Source organism: Notothenia rossii, assembly GCF_949606895.1.
Source record: "Notothenia rossii genome assembly, chromosome: 8".
Classification (NCBI taxonomy): domain Eukaryota; kingdom Metazoa; phylum Chordata; class Actinopteri; order Perciformes; family Nototheniidae; genus Notothenia; species Notothenia rossii.
The window spans coordinates 16,557,648-16,581,202 of NC_136906.1; the positions used below are offsets into that span (position 1 = coordinate 16,557,648).

Sequence of the window (23,555 nt, forward strand, 5' to 3'; positions counted from 1 at the left end):
TTTTTAGTTTCCACCATTTTCTTGTAAGAGGAAGGCTAAGATTGACAAGCAATGGGGGGCATTATGTTTGTCTTTGACTTCCCTTTCCTTTTAAACCATCACTCAACTCGGCGAGGGAAGACATGAAAGGAGGGGGAGTCCAGGAAAGAGACAGAAAGGTAACCAAGGTATAAGTGCAGGAGTAACTTTGCTTATTTTATTATTACCCACACTTTAGGGCTTGGATGTTAGTAAGATTTAACCTCTTGGCACCATGAATGTCTTTAATAATTCAATGTCAATGCAACTGATACATTCTTGAACAAAGTGGTGGACTGAACGATCAACTTTGGAAAACATCCAGGCCAAGAGTTTAATGTGTGCTTTCATAAACGAGAAGTCATGAAATTGCTCCTTACCAGCAGTGAGCTGTAGGCAGGGGAATGAAGATTATGATTGAAAACACACAGGTTAGGGTTGTAAGTGGATTTAACCATTGTGAATGACTCACTGGTCTCAGCCTAATGAGCGAGCATTGTTTGCAAACCCACACAATAAACATGCTGACCACCCATGTGTTTTATAGCTAGGATGTTGGTAGGGGTTCAGCATGCACACACACGCCCACACCTACAAACAAACAGCAACACATACTGGCTCACAGCTTAGAGCTGTTGTGCAAGCTCCCATGCTACCAACACAAACACATAAAACAGCACCACTTCTGTCATGGAGGCCTATAAAAGCGTTTAGAGAGAGCAAACTTCCTAGTCAGATAACAGAAGACACAATGGACCCGCTATATGTTGACATCTTAAGTAATATATTAAGAGATAAGCTTGTTTAAGCCTGTCACCTACCAAATCATTTTTTTTTTTAAGACAGCGAGTACAATAGATGGAGCTTAATGCGAGCATATATGTGTGTACAAGGGGACATCTAGTCAAAAGGACAGATATGATAGGTTGATCTGGACAGGCAGCTGCAAGTGTTCATGTATGTGAATAAGAAAGGAAAGGGAGAACAGAGAGTATGTGTGTGTCTGTTTCTCTCCCTACCTTCAATAAAACAGTCACCCTTTTCTTCCCCTGGCTTTAAAAGCAACCTGGTTCCTGGATGGGGTCCAACATTGACACTCACACTCAGCCTGCGCTGCTCAATGGCCGCTATTGTGGTTTCAAGGGACCTTTTTTACAGTCTTCAACCCAAAGAAATTCCTCACAGAATTACTTCTGAGTCAATATTTTTTCACTCCCCTCCATTTTCTTAGCTCTATTTTTTGTATCTAATTTGTTTCCAAATTCAGGGGTGCTAGAAGTCAGCCAAGGACAAGGTGTTAAAGCGCAGAATCATGTGACTGCAAATACCGTTGTTTTTGCTTTGCACTTCGAAATCTTTTATTAAGATGACTTTTTCTGTCTCTCTGCTTTCCTTCTTCCAAATAGTCCTACTGCCCCCACAGCACAACTGACCTCCCTGTAACCTGAAACCCTCTCTCAAACCTCAGCCGAGAGTCAGCAGTTGCGGGCATAAAATGAACTTTATAAAAATCACAAGATAAAGCATTTAACTCAACCCAAAGAGAAGGCAAATAAATGACCTCTTCCATGAAACAATAAAACTGGGTTGATGCAAACAGAAGAAAACGGCTTCATTGAATCTTTGACACTGTTTTAAAAATGTTCCCAACAAAAACAATATGTTATACATCATGCCGTTATTCTTTATCTGCAGTCAGTTCTGTGATTTTGCATCGTACTTACCAACAGGCGCCAGGGATTTTATAAAAGGGATTTAAACCAACATTGAATAAGAGAGTAGAGAAGGAAAAAGAAGAGCTGAGTAGAGAGAACACACCACCACTTTGTTTTTGGAATCTGGTTCTCTGGCCCCAGTTTTTGGCCCCTGGGCTTGTTTCCCTAAAGTACTCTCTCCAACTCCCTGGCCCCACATCCCACCTTCCCTCCTTCTTCATCTTTCTGAAATAATAATAATAATAACAGATGAAGGGTGGTGTGCCACCGGTTCCTCTCATGTCATACAGCTGCCTGTCTGAGCCAGCAGATGGGCCCAATGCTGCTCTGACAAAAACCACAGAGGAAAGATGAGAAGTGAAAGAAAAAAGTAAAAGGGAGAAAAAGGGAAGAATTTGACTTTGGTCAGTTCCTGGCAACATAGATTAGCAGACACACATGCAGTTCATTTCACGAGCTGTGGTAGAGTATTAGATATAAAAACAAATTTGTAATTTCCCCAATTCTCTCCCATTCTAGGCTTTCCATTTGTGTATGTTTCCGTCATTTACTCTCCCAACATGCTGACCGTCATTATCATTTCAGACTAGAAAATAGACAATGTAAGATGGCAAGTAAATAAAGTATAATAGGGGGTGATCAGGCTTATACAGTTGTGTAAATATGGGTCTATGCTGGTCAAGACCAATGGCCTACAGTAAGCAAAATATAGTAGGCAACTTTCTGGGACCACGTATATTGCTGAGGGGGCTCATCTTATACCTATTTGGTTGCTTTTCTGCTGCAGCATCCAAGGCTTCAATGATACCAGTTAAGAGTTTAACACTGACCATCTGCAGAGAAACCCGACCACATTATCACATAGGCTCTTCTGTCTGTTCATCCCTTGTCCGTGGTTTTGAATGTTCAACTATACCAATAACTAGAATAAACCTGTCAATACATTTGCGTATTCACCTTTGACAAAGAAAAAAGTACCAAATCCTGACCTTTAGTAAGCTGGAACAAGGGAAAGTTTGTCTTTTTATTTCTATTATTACTGTTCATAAAGAAATGCTGTTATAAATATTCGATTCAAAAAAGTTGCTGATAATGGTTCTGTCTCCCATTGCAGCTAATCTTAATAAGAAGTTACCCTCACATACAGTATATGGAAAGGTCATCTTAATAAACTTTAAGTCAGAAGCAGACGGAGGACAGGGCATGGCAATGTTAGCTTCTCTTTTTAAAAACAACAACTTTTGTTTGTGTATTATTACTTACTGATACCTCAGTTACCGTGTCAAGTTTTTAAAGAACCTCATTTATTACTTTTTTTGTAGTGCCTAATGTATTTTAAAGTCTTAAGTACAAGTAATTTGTGTTAAAGGTAATTGAGATGTAGAGGAAGGAGCCAAAGTAAAGTATTATAGAGCAAAAACAAATCTGAGGCGGGTTTTAGGTTTATAGACAGAGAAAAAAATTCAAGCTCCCCGAAGCACGCTCTGTTGAAATACACAAAGCAAAATATAAACTTAAAGGAGGAAACCGAAAATAGAGAGGGATGATCTAAGAAATGCTGTAAGATAAGAAGGATAGGATGGAAACAATTACACCCAATTAAAAAGGTGGAGTGATGATGAAATGTAAGGGGGGGGAGGGACGCTGAGACCGGCTGAGACCGGCTGAGACCAAGCAGGGCCACATGCAGAAAAGCATATCCGTCTTTGGAAATGTACTGACGAGAGGTATGTCACCAGAGAGGTGTGTGTGTGTGTGTGTGTGTGTGTGTGTGTGTGTGTGTGTGTGTGTGTGTGTGTGTGTGTGTGTGTGTGTGTGTGTGTGTGTGTGTGTGTGTGTGTGTGTGTGTGTGTGTGTGTGTGTGTGTGTGTGTGTGTGTGTGTGTGCAGTAGGTAGCAATGGAATTATAGAGCACCTAAACAGGACAGCCTGTCACCGCTGGCTAGCAACCAGCAAGTGTGCTTCTCATTTCAAAGGAATGGAGGGGCAGTGGGTGGGGAACTGTATTTATTCAGAAAAACATAAGCACATGAGTAATACTGTATTAACCAAGATGAGAGGAGGCGGTAGTGGACAGAGAGGAGGTCGTTGAGGGTGAAAAGGGTGCAGGAGGTGATAAAATACTATAGCATGTATTTGTTTAAAACGGTTCCATAATCAAACAAGAGTTTGTGAAATCCAAATAAGCTCCCCAAGCCTGGCAGATCAAGCAAGTAGCTCAAGCATATAGCTATCGTTTAAACTAATCAAAACCAGTTATTGTCAACTAAGCACATGTAAGAGTATCTTCTTGTAGCTCTCTTCAATTGTACTGGCATGAGGATATGTTTCTGTCCTTTTTCTGATTTTAGAATAGCTATAACAAATCATTGGCAGTAAGAGCTACATTTGTAAATTGAATTCCGGGCAACAATTCCCAGGTCTCTTTGGGATGAGAGCTAAGAGGTCAGGATGTCAGCCGGCCCAGAGACCCTTTGCTTACCTCTCATGGCCTCTGTAAGAAAACAGCTGTGATGAGAAGTGATGAAGGTCTGAGCAGTTGTTCATGGAGCCAGTAGTTAGAAACACCAGAGGCAAGCAAGGGGCCCAGTTTTTAAAACTCAGTGGTGAATTCCACAGGTTTTAAAAAACACTAACAGTTGCCACACGTCTGGCAAGGCTTGGCAAACACTTTCTTGTTTGTCGGGGGTCCAAAACCTCAACACATCCTACTTAACTTGTTCCTAGACAAAATAAATAAGAGGCAAGTGTGACAGAAGCTGTCATCATTTCTGGGTTGCCTAAAGTCACAGTTTGTTTTGGTCATTTCTATTTATCTTTAATCAAATTCACAGAGATATAAAAACAGCTGTACTGCATGCAACTTGATTGAAAATGCCAAATATAACTTCAAAGCATCTCGTTCACCTTTGACAGATGTGACTGGACACAGCATTCAAATGAACATTGGGTTTGTGATCTAAAAAGTCATCGCAATTTTCATTGGTCACAGCAAGGACCGCATGTGCATCCATATTAAGGTGGGGTCAGTAAGACAGGATCATCGTCACAGCCGGTTTGGCAGAGTCCCCAGTACTTATTCAAGCAATGTTTCTCAGCACTTTATATTATCTCAGCAGATCAGCAAACCTTCTGCTGATCCAGCAAAAGAAACATTCAGTATAAACACACAGACTTACACTTATAAGGTTAAACAGAGGGATCTATGTTTGTTTGTTGTATGCTGTAAAAAGTGCAGTGCAATGCAATGTTTAGTTAAGCAGATGTTGAGTCTTGCGTGATATGAAGGCATTATTTACTGTGTATTAATCTAACTGCAGCTGCTCCTTGTTGCTGTTGCTAAATATGTGGGCGGACTATAGTTGCAATTACAGCTTTTAAATCATGATGTAATTGTTATAATTAAAGTTATGTAAGGCAACCACAGAATGTCCTGAAACTGATCTTGAATTCAAACTTGCAACATTTCATGTAAACATAAGCTAATTTAAGAAGCAACTATATTAAAGACAGAATACAATATCTCATGTTCTTATAGACCTGAACATAGTGGCGGCGGGTATGACTTGGAAACCCTCATCTAAATTTTTCTTCTAAAACCCTTTGTTGTCCATATTATTTCTCCATCAGTCATTTTTCCAGACTTACAGTAACATTCAATTGTCAAAGAGCTGAAGTGCAACGTCCAAAATTTAAGAGTAGCACTCTGATGGGGAAAAAGCGTGGTCAGGCCTCGAGGCCAACGATCAGGCCTCTGATACTTTCCCTCTAAGACACCAGAAGACATTCATCAAATACTGCTGTGTACACATCCTGCGCTAACTTTCAAGCTCTACTTGCATCACGGCTGTGCTGTGTATACACATCTGCAGATCCACGCTGTTTGTGGCTGGAGCTCCTGTGTAATCTCAAACTTAGCCGAGCTATGCTGTAACGTGGGTGGGCATATTACGGGTACGGACAAGTGAAAAGAAACATTCCACTCATATTATTACCTCGAGCAACACCAATGCAAGTAGGCATAAATCACATTTTGAAAAATGAAGTTACTGTACACCACCTCATGAAGTTTGAAACTGTTTGCACTTAGATGAGGAATACTGTAGTATTATATGAACTGTTTTAACTGATTTCTACTCTACTGTAGCACCGTGTGTGTGTGTGTGTGTGTGTGTGTGTGTGTGTGTGTGTGTGTGTGTGTGTGTGTGTGTGTGTGTGTGTGTGTGTGTGTGTGTGTGTGTGTGTGTGTGTGTGTGTGTGTGTGTGTGTGTGTGTGTGTGTGTGGTGTGTGTAGAGTGGCGACAGGCACGGATTATGTGCCTGTAATCCTTTTCATCACAGTAGGTGCTCATGGTGTCTCTGCAGTAGACAGCATAATTTACCTACATCTCTAAGACTTAGGATGGGACAGCCCCCCCGCCCCACACTTGTCTGAGTAGATTAGATGTACAAGTAGGTTTGTAAGACCTTCATGCATCGTTTTCATTGATACAAGATGGAATAATATCAGAGAAAATATTGAAAGGATGTAGAGGAATAACCAGTTAATAGGCATGTTAAAAGATGGTGTCAAACTGTGCGTGTGCACAGGTTTGAACAGAGTCCTAATGTGCTCTGGCACAAAGGTTGACTTCAGCAATCCACATCAGTCACACTAATTCCATTGCCCCCAAACACACATCAAGCCCAAACTTAAGTGTTCACTGGCAGATAATAATGGCCGTCTCAAACATCCTGCTGCCACAGGGCTGAGGCCACCTGACCTCTGACCCCAGCATGTGAACTCCAACTCTGCACGAATGGACAATCAACTTCCGGACAACAAACACCTGTTTGTTTCTACCAGCTAATAATACTCAGAGGGAGGGGGGTGTTATTCCGAGTGAGTCATTACACTCAAACACGCAAAATGTTGATCTGCTAATCCTGTCCGTAGGGAGGTTCTGGACAGCCACAAGTGTCTAGGTGCTGATTAGTAGTGAGCTGGTGAATGAGTAGCAGACCAGGATAAGATTTTACAGACTGTTGTCTGGTAATTAGGATGCTGGTTTACATATCCTGAGCAGTTGGGGCTAAACAGGGACACAGACACGCATCTGACGTCAACAGTGTTAAAAGCCTCTTTATAAGTACATCTGACAAGTTAGCTTGTCAAACTCTACATTTACTCTCCAAATTGTTTGAAATGGACAGTATTTATCAAAAAGGTAGATCCTGGCGATGATCGAGGCCACATAAAACGGTAAGCTCAAACTATTTACAAAATAAGAATATAGAAAATTGCCAACAATTCAAAAGCAGCACATTTGAAACTTAATTATTTTGACAACAAGATGAGAAGGCAACAATGAAAATAGGTAATCAAAATTATAGTGTCATTATTTTAGGTTTTTCTTTCATTAAAGTTGTCTAGATGCAGATTTTGTGTTGTTCTTCTTCCAGACAACTCAATAATGCAGTGCTTTTTGACATTACATTTAAGTCCCAAATCTAAGAGAAAGAGATGTCAGAAATGTTAGCGTTTGCAGCTACATTGCAAAGCATCAACAAAACACATTTTACATAAAAAGTAAGTTCACTTAAAAATTATCCCTGCCAAGGATTAGCTATCTGGAATCAAGTCCATGCCAGTTTGTTTTCATGCTGGACTGAAACATGTCAATGGTAAGCTTCGGAAAATGATAGGCAGTAATTTTGAAAGTACACACAATTTGTATTTCATGAGCCAAAACATGCTAAACCGCCAGTACGCTACTTAAAGGATGGCCTGAGCTTTTCACTGCCTCAGAATGTGGACTGGCAGCCACAGCCGACCTCTGCCCACTCCAGTCGCAATGACAGATGCCAGGGCCACTTACAGCCTACAACTGTCCAGGCCTAGCCCAGGTTGGAGAGGGCTTTTCTTTGAGAGAGAGAGAGAGGATTGTGTACCAGGCTGGGTGCTGCTATGGTCACAACTGCACCGAGAGACACTAGCCGCCACACAAGACAAACATAAACGCTGCGTGCCTGCCAGCCCGGGCTGTGGGCAAAGCGGCTGAGCACCCCGAGACGATGGATTCACCCTTTAGTGGAAAATTTGCATCAGCCAGCAAGGAGCCCAGAGAAGGTAGCGATTCACCAGACCCCCCCACTAATGTAGCCATCACTACCCAAGCAACCACAAGCTAAATGTGTCCTCCATGCACAGCAGAAAATAACTGTTGAGAGGGAGGGAGGGGAGAGAGAGGAGTAGGGGGACGCTGATATAAAGATATCAAAGTAAAGCATCGGGATAGTGCTGGATGGACAAAATAGGACTGGAGTTATTATGGTATGACCATAGAGAGAAACAACTTCATTAAACACAGGAATAAATATTGGAAGATAAGGAGGGAGACATGTGGACTGAAGGGGATCTGAAAGATGAATGGAGCTCTCCTGAAAAAGAATACAAATGACTGCAGACAGATGAAGAGAAAGGGGGGCACGGGGGAAGGGGGTCTCCAGTTCAACCACCACATTTTTTCCCTCGAAAGGGATATAATTTACGCAAACCCACTAAAGGTCAGGAGCAGAGCAATTGGTGCCAACTCCGTCCCAGCAGCCAACCTTTTTTCCCTCTTTCCACTTCTGTTCATCTTTCTTTCGTTCAGTACCTGGCTTTCTCTCTTTCTGCCTCACTAAGCATCTTTTCCATCTATTTTTATGGGACTTATTCCATCAACTGTGGATTAAAGGTTGGGTGCCGCTCGCGTGTTCGGGTGTTATTCAAAGACCTTGTGTCTTTTAACAATCTTGGTTTCTGCAGCGTGTGGTTGGCAGGAAGTGGTGTTCCACTCCAGTTTCAACGTCTCACATCCCCCATCTTCATTACGGTCAAAACACAGAGGGAAAGGGAAGAAAAAATGGTATAACAGCAAAGGTGGAATGGGCATAGCATTGCATATAGGGCCGTGGAAAGGATGGATTAAAGAAAGAAAGGCTTTGTAACCAGGGTAGGTGAGCGGTACAAGTAAAAAGAGTGAAAGATTTAAAAGGCAAGATGATCAGTTTTCTTAATAAAAGAAAATCACTCAGATAGGACCTTTTTTTTACCATGAATATTGTCCCTAGTCAAACTCTGGATGTTGCCATTTGACGAGAAAGACAAAGAAAGCACGCAAAAGAGGGAAAAAAAATGAAGTATTCAAAAACTAGAGAGCAACACAGAAAATATGGTATTGACACAATCTATCCCTCTAACTATAAATGAACAGAACAAAATAAGACAAAAAATGTTGTTTTTAAAAAGACACAAACGACTGAATTTGCTGTATGTGTTTATGCATGTGTGTTGGTTTGCACAGTAGTTAGCTTGTGACTAACGTGCAGAGACAGACGCGGCCTGCTGGCTCACAGCTGTGAGACCCACAGCTTCACAGCAGCGAGACCCACAGCTTCACAGCAGCAGTGGACCGTGGAAGCACCCTGATGGCCAGGATGTGAGGAGAAAAGTTAAGAATAATACAGGCCACCTCACCAGCGCACGTGTGTACTATTTTTCTATCGCCACTTGTTCATCAAGCCAGTGTTTTTTCAGTCCAGTGCTGATGAAAGGCTTGCTCCTCTAAAACACCACCCAGGCAGGTCAGAGTGAAAGACACAGCAGCTCTCCAGCTTTGTCCCTTTGGCCTCTAAGGAACAAGTGGTCCCTTAAATATTTTCCTGCCACTGGGCCTCTCTCTTTCTCTGGGCTGGTCTTTTGGTCAAACATGTTTGTCTAAGGTGCTTTGTGAAGAAGTTGCTCTTTCACTCTCTCTACAAGACCCCGTCCACACAGCTGGCTCACAAAGAAACCATGCGAAAAGGAAAAACAGCATGATACGGTAAACATAGGCTCAAAACTGAGCAGGCACATCAATTTGAGAATGTTTTTCAGTGGCTTAATACTTCCTCCTTCCTGGTTTGGAAGAAAAGAAGACACTGTTAGAATTCCAGAGATAAGACAATGTAAACTATCTAAGGTTGTAGTGACGTAACTACATTTAAGCGATCTATGAGAGACGGAAAAATTGAAAAAAAGTGTAACTCAAACTATTTGTTTTAAAGTGTACTGCCTTGTTAAAAGTATTACCTATGATACGTCTGAATGCATGTCTTAAAGACGACACGGATGATTACCTTTATGTCACTCCACCTGTCAAATCTCCCAGAGCGAAGATGAATCCTGTTTGGCAATGGTCTAGGTGGTGTGCTGAAAAGGCGAAGAAATAAGACTGGTCCAGACATGTATGTGTGTATGATAGTGTTGCATGTACTGCGAGAATGCATGCATGCTTGTATCTGTGCACGTCACAGGCCTATCCAGCTTTCTGGTAAGAAAGCAGTCCCTCCAGCTCATGGTTGGGCAGCTGTGTGAGAGACACCTGTGCCCCACATGACCTCAACACACACATCCAAAGTGCACTGGCAGAGTGCCCCTATGTTGGAGTTAATGGCGTTGCCAAATATCGGCCTGTGTCCCCCACATACATTTCTATGGATAATGGAAAGGAACTGGAACCACTTTAATGGGACTTTGACAATGGGCGCTGTGGATGAGCAAATCCACAGAATGTATGGGAGACAGCAAACGACCAGTACACAATCATCCATGTAGGTATGTTTGCCTGCACCAATGATCGAAGCAACACCACAATATAACAGCTACTAAATTGAGACTTAAAGTGTAATAAGGATGCCTTGAACTTAAAACATCAACATCTACAATCAGGATGAAGTCTGCTTTCCCTAATCTCTTGTAGCGAGAATGAAACATCAAAGGCAGCAAAGGCACAATAGAGAGCTTACACTCCCAACTCTTACGACACTCTACGTCCCACTTGTCCTCAACTCTTCAGTCCCCAGCCAACAAAGCCTTGCACAATAGCTGACTGACTAATTGACCTCGCTGAAATAAGTAATGTTAGAAGAGGAAGGCCCACAGAGGTTTCTTCAACAGCACACAGACTAAAGACCAACTGGGGTTCCCCCTGAGGGTCCTCCATCTTTTCTTCTCTTCTCCCACTCTACCTTGCAAAGCACAAAGGGGAAATTATTTCCTGGCAACCATCACCTCCTCAACTCTCCCACCAATTACATTTTGATGACATTTTTTAATCTTCTTAGGCCAAGTGCACTTTCAGGGGCGCACACACAACCTGTCACGGTAAAACAGAGAGGCCATGCAGGTGCAGAGCAGCTTTTGTTGTCATAACATTTCAAAAGAGACAAAAGAAATCCAACAGGCAGTGATGCTGTTCCCAGTTCTCCACACAATATTCACCAACCTGTTTGTCTCAACCTCTGGTGCCTCCACGCAATGTAAACACAGTGAGGCACCAAAGCATCCCGTCATATTACCGGTTAACAGAAATACTCATGTACACACACACTAACAATGGCATGCCTCAGCACTTTTCTCATTAAACGAAGCATGGCATATTTTCCCTGACTCACTGCCACAGACATCTTTCCACAGTTGGATAGACAAATAGGGCCTGCATTGAAGGTGACAGCAGCCAGGAGCACATGTGGCCCACCTGCCACCGACCAATCAGGGAGTCTCTTTGAGGAAGACTTTCCTTCTGTTTTTTTTTCAAGTTTCCTTTTCAGACGGCAGGTCTGCCAATTACGGGCCAAGGATAGCTGGTTTCTATCATGGAAACATGATCATAAAAGAGAATAGAACGAGCAGACAATCCACCTAGCCTGCTCTTACTATTAAACTAAAGGAAAGTTCTGCTCACTCAAACTCGAAAAAGAAAGAAAGCTGGGCTGGATTTGCTTTTGTGCCAGATGTGGCTGAGTGGTGAGCTGATGTTACACAGGCCATTAGCATATGTGAGAAGCGATTGGCTGAGATATTATGAGATAAGCTTTGGCATCAGTATTGGCTGTGTCACCAAACATTATGGGATAATTGGCTGCTCAAATGTTTCTTGAGCAGGTGCGTTTCACATCATTAATGCATGCATTGTAAGATTAAGGTTAGAATAAAGACAGTCTTGAGAGTCTCAACTTTAGGACGCTCCTAGCCTTTATAGGAGGCTAGGAGTTGTTGTGTTATAATGAGGAACAGAGAAGTAATCATGCAGCTAACGATCACAATTTGTGTATCAAAATCAATGGTTTAGTACAATTTAAATAACAACAAAAAATAATTATAAAGGATTAAAGAACTGTCGGCATGATGAGAGTTTTCAACAATATGCAAATCTGCATCTCAAAGATAGAAAAGGCAGGTTAAAGTTTGCCCAAGTAGAGTAAGACATGAGCTACAGCTAACTGCTATGGACAGATGAGGCCCAGATCAACATGTCACTTCATCTGTTATTAGGGAGGTGGCATGTTACCTTGGTCACTTCTGACAGATGTTGCAAGATGAATGCAGAAACATGTAGCCTGCTCAGAAGTTTAGCCAATGCGTAAAAAGTGATTGGAGAGACACAAACTTGAAGTCAATACTTGATTAAAACATCTACTATGGGAGATTACAGAGCCAAAACAACATCAAATGTGGCAGCTATTGATGAAATGGACTTAAATGTTGCTAGAACTACCACAACTTTTATCTTGGTTTCATCTTGGAATGTGCAATTTTGCAGTGCCTATTTATCTCCGTACATTTATGAATGATGTGGAAAGGAGAAACTTCGGCCTGTCTGTGTGCATTAATAACGCATTCGCTCTATCACTCCCTTTGTACTGTTATTATTCTTTGTAAGAATATGAGGTGAGCCCTGACATGCTGCCAATCTGCAGCCGTCCCAGAGGCAGCAGAGGGGGCCAAGCTGCAGGGCGGGGTGCAGGGCAGAGGAAACCATCTACTAATGGGAAACACACTTCTCTCCATCGCTCAAATTGCTCCTTCTACCACAGCAGAGAGAGGTGGCTGGCGTCCAGAAGCGAGGCATGATTTAAAAACGGGAGCTCTGCCGCGCCACGGTGCCTGATTCTCGTGAAAGGGACAATCATGAGTCTTATTAAATACATGCATGTGTTGAAAGAGTCTGTGAAGTACAAACGAAACGCATAAAACAGAAAGACAGAGAGGAAAGGTAGAGGAATTAAATCAAACGAATGCAGTAGACATTAAAGTAAAGGCACAAAGATACCAGAGGACTTGGAAAGCATTCACTCTGAAGCTACTCTGGTTTGGAAAATCTCCATATATCTGCCTCCAGAAATAGCATACCATTGCATTGATTCCTACCAGCCTTCTACATCTCTATTAGGTGCTCGGTTACTGGACATCTACCTCACAAAGCAAGGAGAAAAGTGCTGAAATGGACTTGGAATGGCCACGAGTAGTGTGAAGGCTTTTGGTATAGGCAAAGATCCCAGATGTTATTGCCAAGGCATTTTTAATAAAAGGGGAACAAATACATTTTTCCAGATGTTAAAGAAAATATATATCTGCAGCTGTGAGCTGCTTCTGTTTTTGTAAAGGATGGAAGGTGAAGTCTGACACTGCCTCAAACTCCAAAACTGGGACAGACTGGATCTACAAAGAAAGCCCTTTTTGAGTCATTTGTGCAATTTCCTTAACATCATTAAGACTTGCTCAACCGTCACGCAATTTGACGCAGCTTCCCTCAACATCTCAGACTAGTTTAGTCTGCATGAAATTATAATCCAAACCATAAAGGAAAATAAAGGTGAATGGAAGAAGAGAAGGGGGAGGTAGGAAGGAAGGAGGTAGCTGAAGGTGGGAGGGAAGGATTTTTTTCTATTTTTCCTTCTGTGGTGAGTTCACACAAAAGGGTCCTTCTGATCCCTGGAGTGCTGAGCACATACCTGCGGGATGAAATGAAAACCCTCTGTGAATTATATTAAATATCCCCTGCCAAACACTCCACATACTTCTATGTGTTTTGACCAGATCTGAGAGGCTCCATTTGGGATTTGCTTAAAAAAAACACTTAATTAGAATCCCAGACACCAGCACCTTCAAAAACTCAGCAACTTCCTTTCATTTATTTTGCAGGACAGAGAAGAAGAAGAAGAAGCAACAGATGAGTGGGAGGACACGTGGTAAAAGCCAGAAGGTCTAATAGGTGCCTAGATAAGGATAAAAAAGGGTTAACTGTAGGATAGCAGCTGGAACTTTGGCAGGTTAGCAGGAATAAAAGGACATTTGCTTTTTTCAGTTTATCATAGTGCGTGATGGGGAAATTGATGACTTTTCAAGGAGGTGTTATGGAACAAAAGAAGGTTTCCACGTGAGCGTTCGTTAAAGGCCATCACAATTCATAGAGAGACGATATATAAAAAGATTCTAAAGAAAACATCTCCCTCCCCCTCCTTTTTCAACCTCTTTTCCTGGTCAAACCCCCCCTCCACTGAATCACAAACCCCAAATGACTAACCGATTCCAGACACCAATGTTTCAACTGTCAAAGTGAAGAGTTCAGGTTCTTTGACAGAACGTGTGCGGTCACATCTTTACCCCATACCCTTCCCCCAAGGCCATCCTGGAGAGGGGGGGGGGGGGGGGGGGGGGGCAGCAACTGAAATGTCAACTTGACCCTGAGGATCACCTGACATTTTGTAGTTTTTAACTCTCCCTCCACCTCAAACATGACTTTTTCGAGCTGGATCAATACAACAAAGCTCTGTTCACTCCTAGAAAGTGAACTCTGAGAAAGTAGCAAGGTCAAATGATTGTTCAAACATTCTGTGGCAATTTCTTTTGGGTCGGGTTTGGTTAGCGATGCTGCAGCTGCACCTAATCCCCACAGGAAAGCCTTCATCTGGGACTGATTTTAAAACGCCTGGGCCAGGGTAGGAGAAAGGGGGGGCGGGGGGGGGGACTGTTCTGTAAAAAGGCTGGTTCCCTTTCTGGGGCACAGGCCTCTTCTCAATCCATCTGATTAAAGGGAGTTTGGCTCAATTACACCCAATGACTGGGCCCTGCTCCCAGGCACGACCCTGGTAGAAAAACAGGCAGGAATAGATTGTGGAGAGTCAGTGGGGTGCCCTTAAATGCATCACACCTGGGGCGCTCCCATGCATATACCGCAACACATCTCTCTCTCGGTTAGCAGCACAGTCTGTCAGCAGTTCTTGCCTCAGAGGGCGAGTTCTTTGTATAACCTGGGTTGTAAAAACATTGGGGTCGTCTCCCCTGGGACAGGCATATGTCTTCTCCAATCGGCAGGAAGGTGGGCAACAGGTTAGAGTGATCTTTTTTAATCAGCCTCATGCCAGAAAAAAGACAGAGTAACCTTGATGAGGAGTTATAGCAGATGCATATATATGTGTGTGTGTGTGTGTGTGTGTGTGTGTGTGTGTGTGTGTGTGTGTGTGTGTGTGTGTGTGTGTGACCACTTGTATGTGTTCATGTGCTTGAGGTAGAAGAACATTGGTAGTGAGTGAGGATAATTACAGGGGTTCAGGCCAGACCTTTTTTCGCAGATTCAAGTTCATGCTGAACTCTATCTAACTGACCCTCGGAGAGAGCTTTATGACACGATGCTTTACAGACACGCATCATCGAGACTTAGCTGTATCAATGCAGAGTGAAGTGAATCTGTGAGTGTAGATGCTAAACCGCGTGGATAATTATCGTGACGTATCAAGCATTTACACGGCAAGCTGGTTGCAATCCTGCCCGGTTGTAAAGTTCACTGATTGCAGCTGGCTTAGAGGCCCAATTCAACTCATTATTATAATTAGGTTTATAGAGGGAGAGTACGAGAGAGAGAACGGCACACAGAGATCCACACTGTTCTCCAAGGTCCAAATCTGTATGGAAAACAGGCATGCAGTAATAGCTACTTCTGCACAGTTAAAGACACCCCTCTCAGGCTCATCACCCTCCATCCCTCACTTTTTCAGTCTCCATTTCAACCCCAACCAAGAAGGAAAACATTTCCCCTCCATTATTCTCCATCCAAATTATGTTCCACCCACAACCCCGTTTTACTGGCTCATGCTCCCGGGCCTCTATATGTTGTGACACTCCAAAGAAAACAGTCCTACTGAATATCGTGGACGAGCACAGCTAACCTGAGACACACCATGATTACCACGGCCATTTTAATTAAAACCAGGCAAGAAAAAAGAACAAATCCATCTTTATATACACCTCAGGCCTAAAATGACAGGGAGGAAATGCCCCACTATGGATGTTTGACTTTGAGCTTCCGCTGCTGGCACGGTTCAATCCATCAAGCACAGTGAAGAATTAAGACAAGGGTCTCCTTTTGATTATTGCATATTGTCTATGTCATGGCTGCTTCGTTTTGCATGACAGACACGCTCTGAGGCAATGCTGAACTAAAACTAAATTATCTACGGAAAACCACCATGATAAAAAAGCAGTATAAACAATTAAAACCTTGAAGGCCAAAGGGAACTTGAGGATAACGCTGAGGCTGAGAGACAGAAAAGTGCCTAAAACACAACACACTAAAGGGAGAATTTGAATGCACTGTAGCTAGAATGAGTGGAAGGAGGCTTAGACACAAGCCTTTGTTTCCCCAGCTTCTTTATCAACATTCATAAAAAATGATACAGGCTGAATAAACAGCCAGAAATAAACAGTTTGACCTTTACCTAGAAACAGGGCATCTACTCTGTTATCAGCACTTTCTGATTGCACACAGCTATTTTGCTCTGTAAAGCATTTGGCCGTCGCCTACTGTAGATTAAATGAGAAGACTTGATTACATTTTCTCCCAAATGTAACTCCTGAAGCCTCGTTTGTTCTTGACAGTGATCTGGATGTTTTCCACTGTTCAAATTAGCAGACAATAATAGTGCCTCATCCAGTAACAGCAGTGTTGGTAAAAAGCCCAGACAGGACCTGGGGCAATGCTGCAGCTACATTAAAAGAGAGCAAAGAAGCTAGGAGGAGGAGGGGGGAAGAAGCTGTCATCAACTTTGCAACATTTACAAGCCTTTTAAACAAAAGACAAACTTCAGAAATGTGTTATTGTCGAGTACAGTCAGCAAGAAAGAAATGGCAAAAAACACAGAAGTTGCTGATTTGGAAAAAAAAATCTACATTATAAAGTTAATTAGGATGTATTAGTAGATATCTTTCATGCTCAAAAGAGAGATTTAGAGGGGAAAGAAAGGTCAAGGAAATATTTTGGCAAAGAAAATGATATGAGAAGAAAGAGGGAAAGAAGAACGGCCTCGCTTGTCATTTGACTGCCTACCTGCTTTATGTCAGTGCTGGTCTACAAGCATCTGGAGGGGATGTGTCCTTGGGAGTGATCACTCTCTTAACCCGTAATACGATAGCTTGATTGAAGTGAATTAATACATGATAAACTGCAGATGTGCTCGGCACACACCCCATCAATTATGTTCATTACAAAATAAATCAAACAAAATAACTAGTATCAAAATACAGGAAACCAAAGGACTTTTCTCGAATTTAGCGCTATTATGGTATCTAATAATTCCCATATGATGGACGGACATTTGAAAAACTAGAAGGAGGCTGAGTAGGAATGAATCAGGGAAGCTTAACAGCTTGCCACCAGATGAGAGGGACACTTTGGTAGAAATCCTCACACTGCTGCTACATTCTCTTCAAGTTGTGTCATCATTCACGACCATTAAACAGACCCTGAGTAAACTTCAACATTCCTCCGCCTAGAGCAGACACCAGGGAGACAAACCTTACAATAAAATTAGCTAATTAACACTATTTTCTGTGGTTTTACCAGAAACCCGTTTCCTGATGTGCTGAGTTAAGTGGGGATCTTTGCACTTGGATAAACATCACAAAAAAAGTCTTGCTTTGGTATTAGGGAGAAAAAAGACTGTAGCATTAGATATGTTGAATTTCCATGAAAGTATGCTGGCACCGAACAATGCGATGGACTCAGAATGGGCACTCAGACAGATAAGTATCTGTCTCACTCAAAAGAAGGAGGAAGCGGAGGAAATGGAGAGGATTGGTGAGCACGAGGACAGAGGGAGGAGGGACAGTTGAAGTTGTTATTTAGAACCCTGCTGTGTCAACTCCTAAACATTCATCACACACACAGGAAGGAAAAATCAATAACATTCCTCGTATGCCGATTCCCTATGGTATACTTAGGATAGAACACAAAACTGTACCATACTCATAAAGTACTTTTATATTCACACTTTCTGATCCTTTTTGCAACCAAACATGGGCACAAACAGGACCTGGACTTTAACACCCAGACACCCATTCAGGATTGTGGGAAAAGGTATTTCGATCTCTCTGTCTCTACTCACAAACTGAAAGATTGACAATAAAGTTGATTATAACTTTGATACAGACCTCTCAAATTGGTGTGCCAAAGAACAGACGTAGATTCCTAGCTAGCAAACTACAGACACTCTGTGCAGCTACTGTACATCTCTGCCTTTTCACAGCAATGATAACGATAATAGCTTTACTCATTCTGCCACAGTGTGCTGACTTGCCAGGCAGTCCAGTCTGCTTTAGTATAGAATGACTTGGCCCACAAACCTGTTAATAATAGCACTAAAATGCATGAGTTGGAAGTGACAAAGAGAAGCCTTCTTTTCTTTTTTTTTACTGATATTCTGAACAACCTGTGCTGTTGTATTAGCTGTAAAGTGTCTCTACTATAGGTTATTTTTATTATATGTACAGCACTTTGGCTCGACCAAAAATCGTTTATAAATGTGCTATATAAATAAAACTTGATTTGATTTGATTTGAAGCCTAACTCCCACTCGCTCTCTTCTTTCTCCCTCCTCCGCGCTTCCATTCCTCTCCTCTCTGGAGTGCAGCCACGCTCCTGCTCTCCTCCAGCCCTCCGCAGCCGTGTTTGGAAAAATAAACTGGGCCGTTCAGAGAAGGTCAGCAGTAGAGATGACAGCGCAGAACTGGAGGGAGAAGTGTTGATGTGTACTGCTGTTTCCTCCCCTTTTGCAGGGATTATGCACAGAGGGACACAGAGAGAGGATAGAAGTCTCTGTGTGCCAAGCCGACCCAGGAAATGGCAAGAATGTGAGGGACAGTGACAGAGCTCTGGGAGGTCTGCTTTCTTATCAAGCTCTGCAGTGCAAAGGGCCCTCCTGACATCGTTAAATATATGTAAATCAGCAATATCTACATACCGCACACACACTGTCACACTTAACAGCATCGCATGACCTCTCCATCTCACTGACAGACATCAAATTGAAAGAAGGTCAGCGTGATGACTGTATGGGGGGGCAGTACTCACCCGCTGGCCACGCCGAGCGACACCGAGCTGACTGAAGAGCTCAGCTTCCTGCTGTCCCAAAGCCTCGCCTCCCGACCACGCATCTAAACACACAACAATATGAGAAGTTAAGTACTGTAAACATGAAAAATAATAACAACAGATCAGGTTAAACAAACTTAATGAAACTGTGAGTTCTTAAGATGATTCGCCATGGATTTTCATTTATAAAGCATTAAAGGCAACACAATACACTGCATGGATAGATTTTTGCACACAATATGTGTTTGATAGTAGACATATTTTATTTAATCATTTTTTGATTGCACTATATACAGTAGTGAGGAGAGATTTAGACTTTTAAAATGATAATGCCTGAAGAAAATATTTTGAGCTTTTAGAAAATAGAGAGACATTTCACCAAAAATTTTAAAAAAATAATGTTCACTATTTCAAATATCATCTTAACTTAGTTGCTGTTGATCTTTTTGTATCAGGGTTTTCTTTTGCATTTGCAACATGTACTTGTCATTGTTCTCTTGCTATATATTAAGTTCACATTGTACAATAAATATTATCACCAGTGGCAAGTCGTCAGGGCCCTCTAGGCCCTCTCTGAGAGCCTAAGATATTCTAAAAAATAATATTTGAAAACATAAGAAAAAAAACATTTTTACATTTTTTTTTTTTGTTACATTTTTCATTAGTTTTACCAAAATAACTTGATTTAATTGTATTTAAAATAACATTTCCAAAGAAATAAATCATTCGAATCTGCCTGTTCAGTTTCTGTTGGAATGTGAAGGGTTAAATGCCGTCTCTGCGAGTACTGTGAAGACGGGAGGGCTTGTTGGTCCCTCTCTACGTTCACAGAGGGTTACTATAGTAACTCAATGAGAGACTAATGTCAAACGACAGTACAATTGACCAATCATATCTTCCCTCTAAATGGGCGGGCTTTATTTTCGCGGACTTTATGACAAGTCCGCCTGCTGTGAGGTAAAGTGGTGCAGTGACGCGTCCTTAAACCCGGAAGTAAGCTGCGCTCGGATTCCCTCGACAGAAAGCATTTTGAAAATAGCTCGAAATATATGGAGCTATTTCAGGGTCATAAGTTTTGATCATTCAAAAAAATACAATTTATTTGAAAGTTCAAGTTTTTATCCTGAACTTTGAAAAATACAATGATGCATTCAAAATAAAAAAAAGTATTTGAAATAATTTTTCAGGTTGAATATTATTTTTGATTCAGTTCAGCAATTATTTTTGGAATAATATATTTATTTTCAGATTTCACTTTTATACATATTTTGATATTTGAATCCTTATTTTTTTCAGCACAGATTTTTCGTTTTCCGATTCAAAACAATTATTTTTTCAGTTTCAAATCTTGTTTTTTCAGGTTTCACATTGCTTTTCACCTTCAGATCGTTTTTCACTTTCAGATATTTTTCTTTCGCTTTCAGATCTTTTTTTTTCGCTGGCGGGGCTTACCAAAGAGTAGTTTGGCATCCTGAGTGATAGGCCTCCCTCTGTCATGTTGCCTTCATGGATGTTAGAAAACTGAGACCAGCGTCAAAGTTCCGTTAAGCGAGCTGTTGAGCATCGTAGTTGGTAACAATCAAGTACAAATAAACTGTGCTAGAATGTGAAATTACGTATCCGCAACGAGCCAGCAGGTTGTTCTGGTGGACCTGACGCCATCCCCCGCTGTCTCACGGAGAGATACCGCAGGTCCTTCCTTCCTGCAGCGGTCAGACTATACAACCAGCCCAGTCGGCCCCGCACAAAACAACACAGACTATAACACCTCTTGTTAATAAATACCAACTATGTGCAATATTTGCAGTATGTGCAATATATATATGCCGTTAAAAACTGTGCAATATATACCTGGCTGCTAAATCCGCAGAACTGTCACAGGGTGTGTATTATGTAAAATGTTTAACTTTAAATATATATATAATTTCTTTTTTTAATTTTTAATACTTTTTGTATGCATGCTTTAGGTAACATTAAGCTGTCTTTGGCTCTTGTCTGCTGTAACAATGTATATGTATCCCCTGTGGGTCTAATAAAGGTATTCTGATTCTGATCGCAAAAACCAAGCCAATACTTTGCTGCGTTCATGGAACTACGTGGAAGTGGGGAAGGACAACGCTTGATTGCGGATACGTGATTTCAGATTCTAGCAGTTTATTGCTCTTATACCTTGATTGTTGCCAACTACGATGCTAAACAGCTCGCTTAACGGAACTTTGACGCTGGTATCAGTTTTGTTTACAACCGATCACGGGAGTATTGTGTATAGAAAGTGTGTAGTTGTATGTCTTGCGCTACCTAACATCCATGAAGGCATCATGACAGAGGGAGGGCTGTCACTCAGGGTGCCAAACTACTCTTTGGTAAGCCCCGCCCCCCGAAACAATATCAGGGTCAAAAGTCTGAAAGCGAAAAAAAAAAGATCTGAAAGCGAAAAAAAGAGATCTGAAAGTGAAAAACGATCTGAAGGCGAAAAAAAGATTGAAACCTGAAAAAAAAAAAAGATTTGAAACTGAAGAAATAATTGTTTTGAATCTGAAAACGTAAAATCTGAAATTGAAAAAACCTGATTTTTTTTTTCAAATACTTATTTTCTTTTAATACAACATTGTATTTTTCAAAGTTCAGGATGAAAACTTGGACTTTCAAATAAATCGTATTTTTTTGAATGATCAAAACTTATGACCCTGAAATACCTCCATAGAAATAAGGTCTGTGGAAAACAAACCTGTTAGATAAATGCACGTTTTGTTCAGCCGGATAATATCCACATGTCTACCCTACATTTATTATTTTCGAATCATAAATCTAATCGATAGATTTATGATCGATAGATTTATGATTAGCATAAGTTCGTTCATGATGGCTCACTTCAGTGATAGTGATGACATCGTTGCGAAATTATTAACCAATTCATTTTCAAGATTGAGTTACAATGATAAACTGGAGTGGCAAAGGATCAGCTGAATGACCCGCAAGTGCTTCATCCAAAAGGACAGGAGGATGGACTTTGTCATTTTCAATGTGGGCCGACTTAATTCATTTGTAATTGTTACTTGGCTGTGGGTGCCCTGTCATGATAGGTGTTTATATAAATGGTGTTTGTTTTTTTTTGTTTTTTGATTGATGCGTTTTGCACCCTGGGCCGCTGTTTTGATATTCCGCTGAAGTATACGCTGTGACGTAATATCTCTTCTTTTTAAGAGGGAAGGGGGGGGGGGGGTCAGAGGGCCTAGGTATAAAAGTCACGGCTCGCCACTGATTATCACACATCTTTTTGTAATTGCAAGATATACAAACAAATGTAATAAGCTGCAGCTATGAGTTTATCTCACCATATCAAAGCCTGTGGTGAGCAGAAAGTCGTCTTTGGCCCACAGGATGCGGGAGTCCTTGTTGTTCTGAAGGCTCTTGGCACTCTGCGGGACAAACAGTGAAACATTTCAAACAACAAAATAAGACAAACGTATTAGAGAAGACTTCTTGATGCTACATTTTTTAAGGCAATGTCTCTAGATGAACCTTGACTTTAAACATAACCTGGAGGTAAAGTTACAGATAATGAGGGGGGGGGGGGGGGGGGTGATGAGAGAATGATTTGCAGGGATGAGAAGAAGACACAGAAAGGAAGGAAGAAAAACATGACAATTCCCAGGTGCCTCTGACAGATCCCTGTGGTTGGACAGAACAGGACTTGTCCCATGAAAGGAGCGCTTGTTATTGTTGATGTAGGAGACAAGGTGACTTTTGGCCCAAGTGCGTCTTGGATTACCAAACTGTGACTCCACGTCTGTGTGCGTTGTTCATGGTACTGAGACTTTGTTCTGTCGTTTCCATGGGGCATATGTGTCAAAACAACACTGCCACGCTGGGTTTGGTAGGTGGTCTTCAGATGCAAAACACACATGTTGTCAGAGGAAACAGCTGAAAACAACTGCAGGTGTTGAAATGAAAGAATGTGTATGTTTGTAAAGAAATCATGTAAGTGATAGATGTCTTGTAATTATAATGGTGAGTACAAGAGGAAAGGAAAGACAAATTTAAGGCATTTAACTGCTTAAAAGTGTGGTTTCTAAGTAACATGGGCTTTAAAAATCCCTAAAACCGTGCTCTTTAAAGCTTACCCTCAGGTCCTTACTTAGTGTAATGTGTCACAGTCAGTCAGCGAGCCCCTTGAATCTGTGTACTAATACTACAGTTACACTGAACTTTCCCATTAGACACGGAGGTCAGAAATGGAGTTTCCATGGAACAGTTTCCTTCGGCCCCTTAGACCGCTTCGTCTGCCCAAATTACTGTTGTCATTTTTATGGCCACAATAACCCCGAGGAGTGTGGCTGGACATCTGCGTTATGGCAAGAGGACAGAGGCTTATTTTCCAAGGCTCAACACACGCCTCATCCTGTCACTTTTAAATGGCCTCAGATGACAAATTGTAAAAAGAAATGGAAATAACTTGAGCTGCCATGTTGCACCCCTTAACATGGGGTAGGTTACAGGGTAGCACTGCTGTTCATACAACCTCCATTAATGTCAAGCCATCTCTGAGTTCAATGGACACATGCCAAATCAACAACCAAAGCGAACAGTTGGACAAATAGGGGAAAAC

The 23,555-nt window shown here is 41.7% G+C and overlaps 1 protein-coding gene across 1 annotated transcript in view; it reads right to left on the bottom strand.

Annotated features, from left to right (window-relative positions):
- coro7 (coronin 7) overlaps positions 1–23,555 on the bottom strand; it is a 109,337-nt gene that overhangs the window by 53,457 nt on the left and 32,325 nt on the right. The window contains exons 8-9 of the mRNA XM_079641731.1: positions 22,282–22,365; positions 18,926–19,008 (exon numbers count right to left, since the gene is read on the bottom strand). Of these exons, the coding sequence (XP_079497857.1) occupies positions 18,926–19,008; positions 22,282–22,365 (167 nt within the window). The remainder of the gene's footprint in view (positions 1–18,925; positions 19,009–22,281; positions 22,366–23,555) is intronic.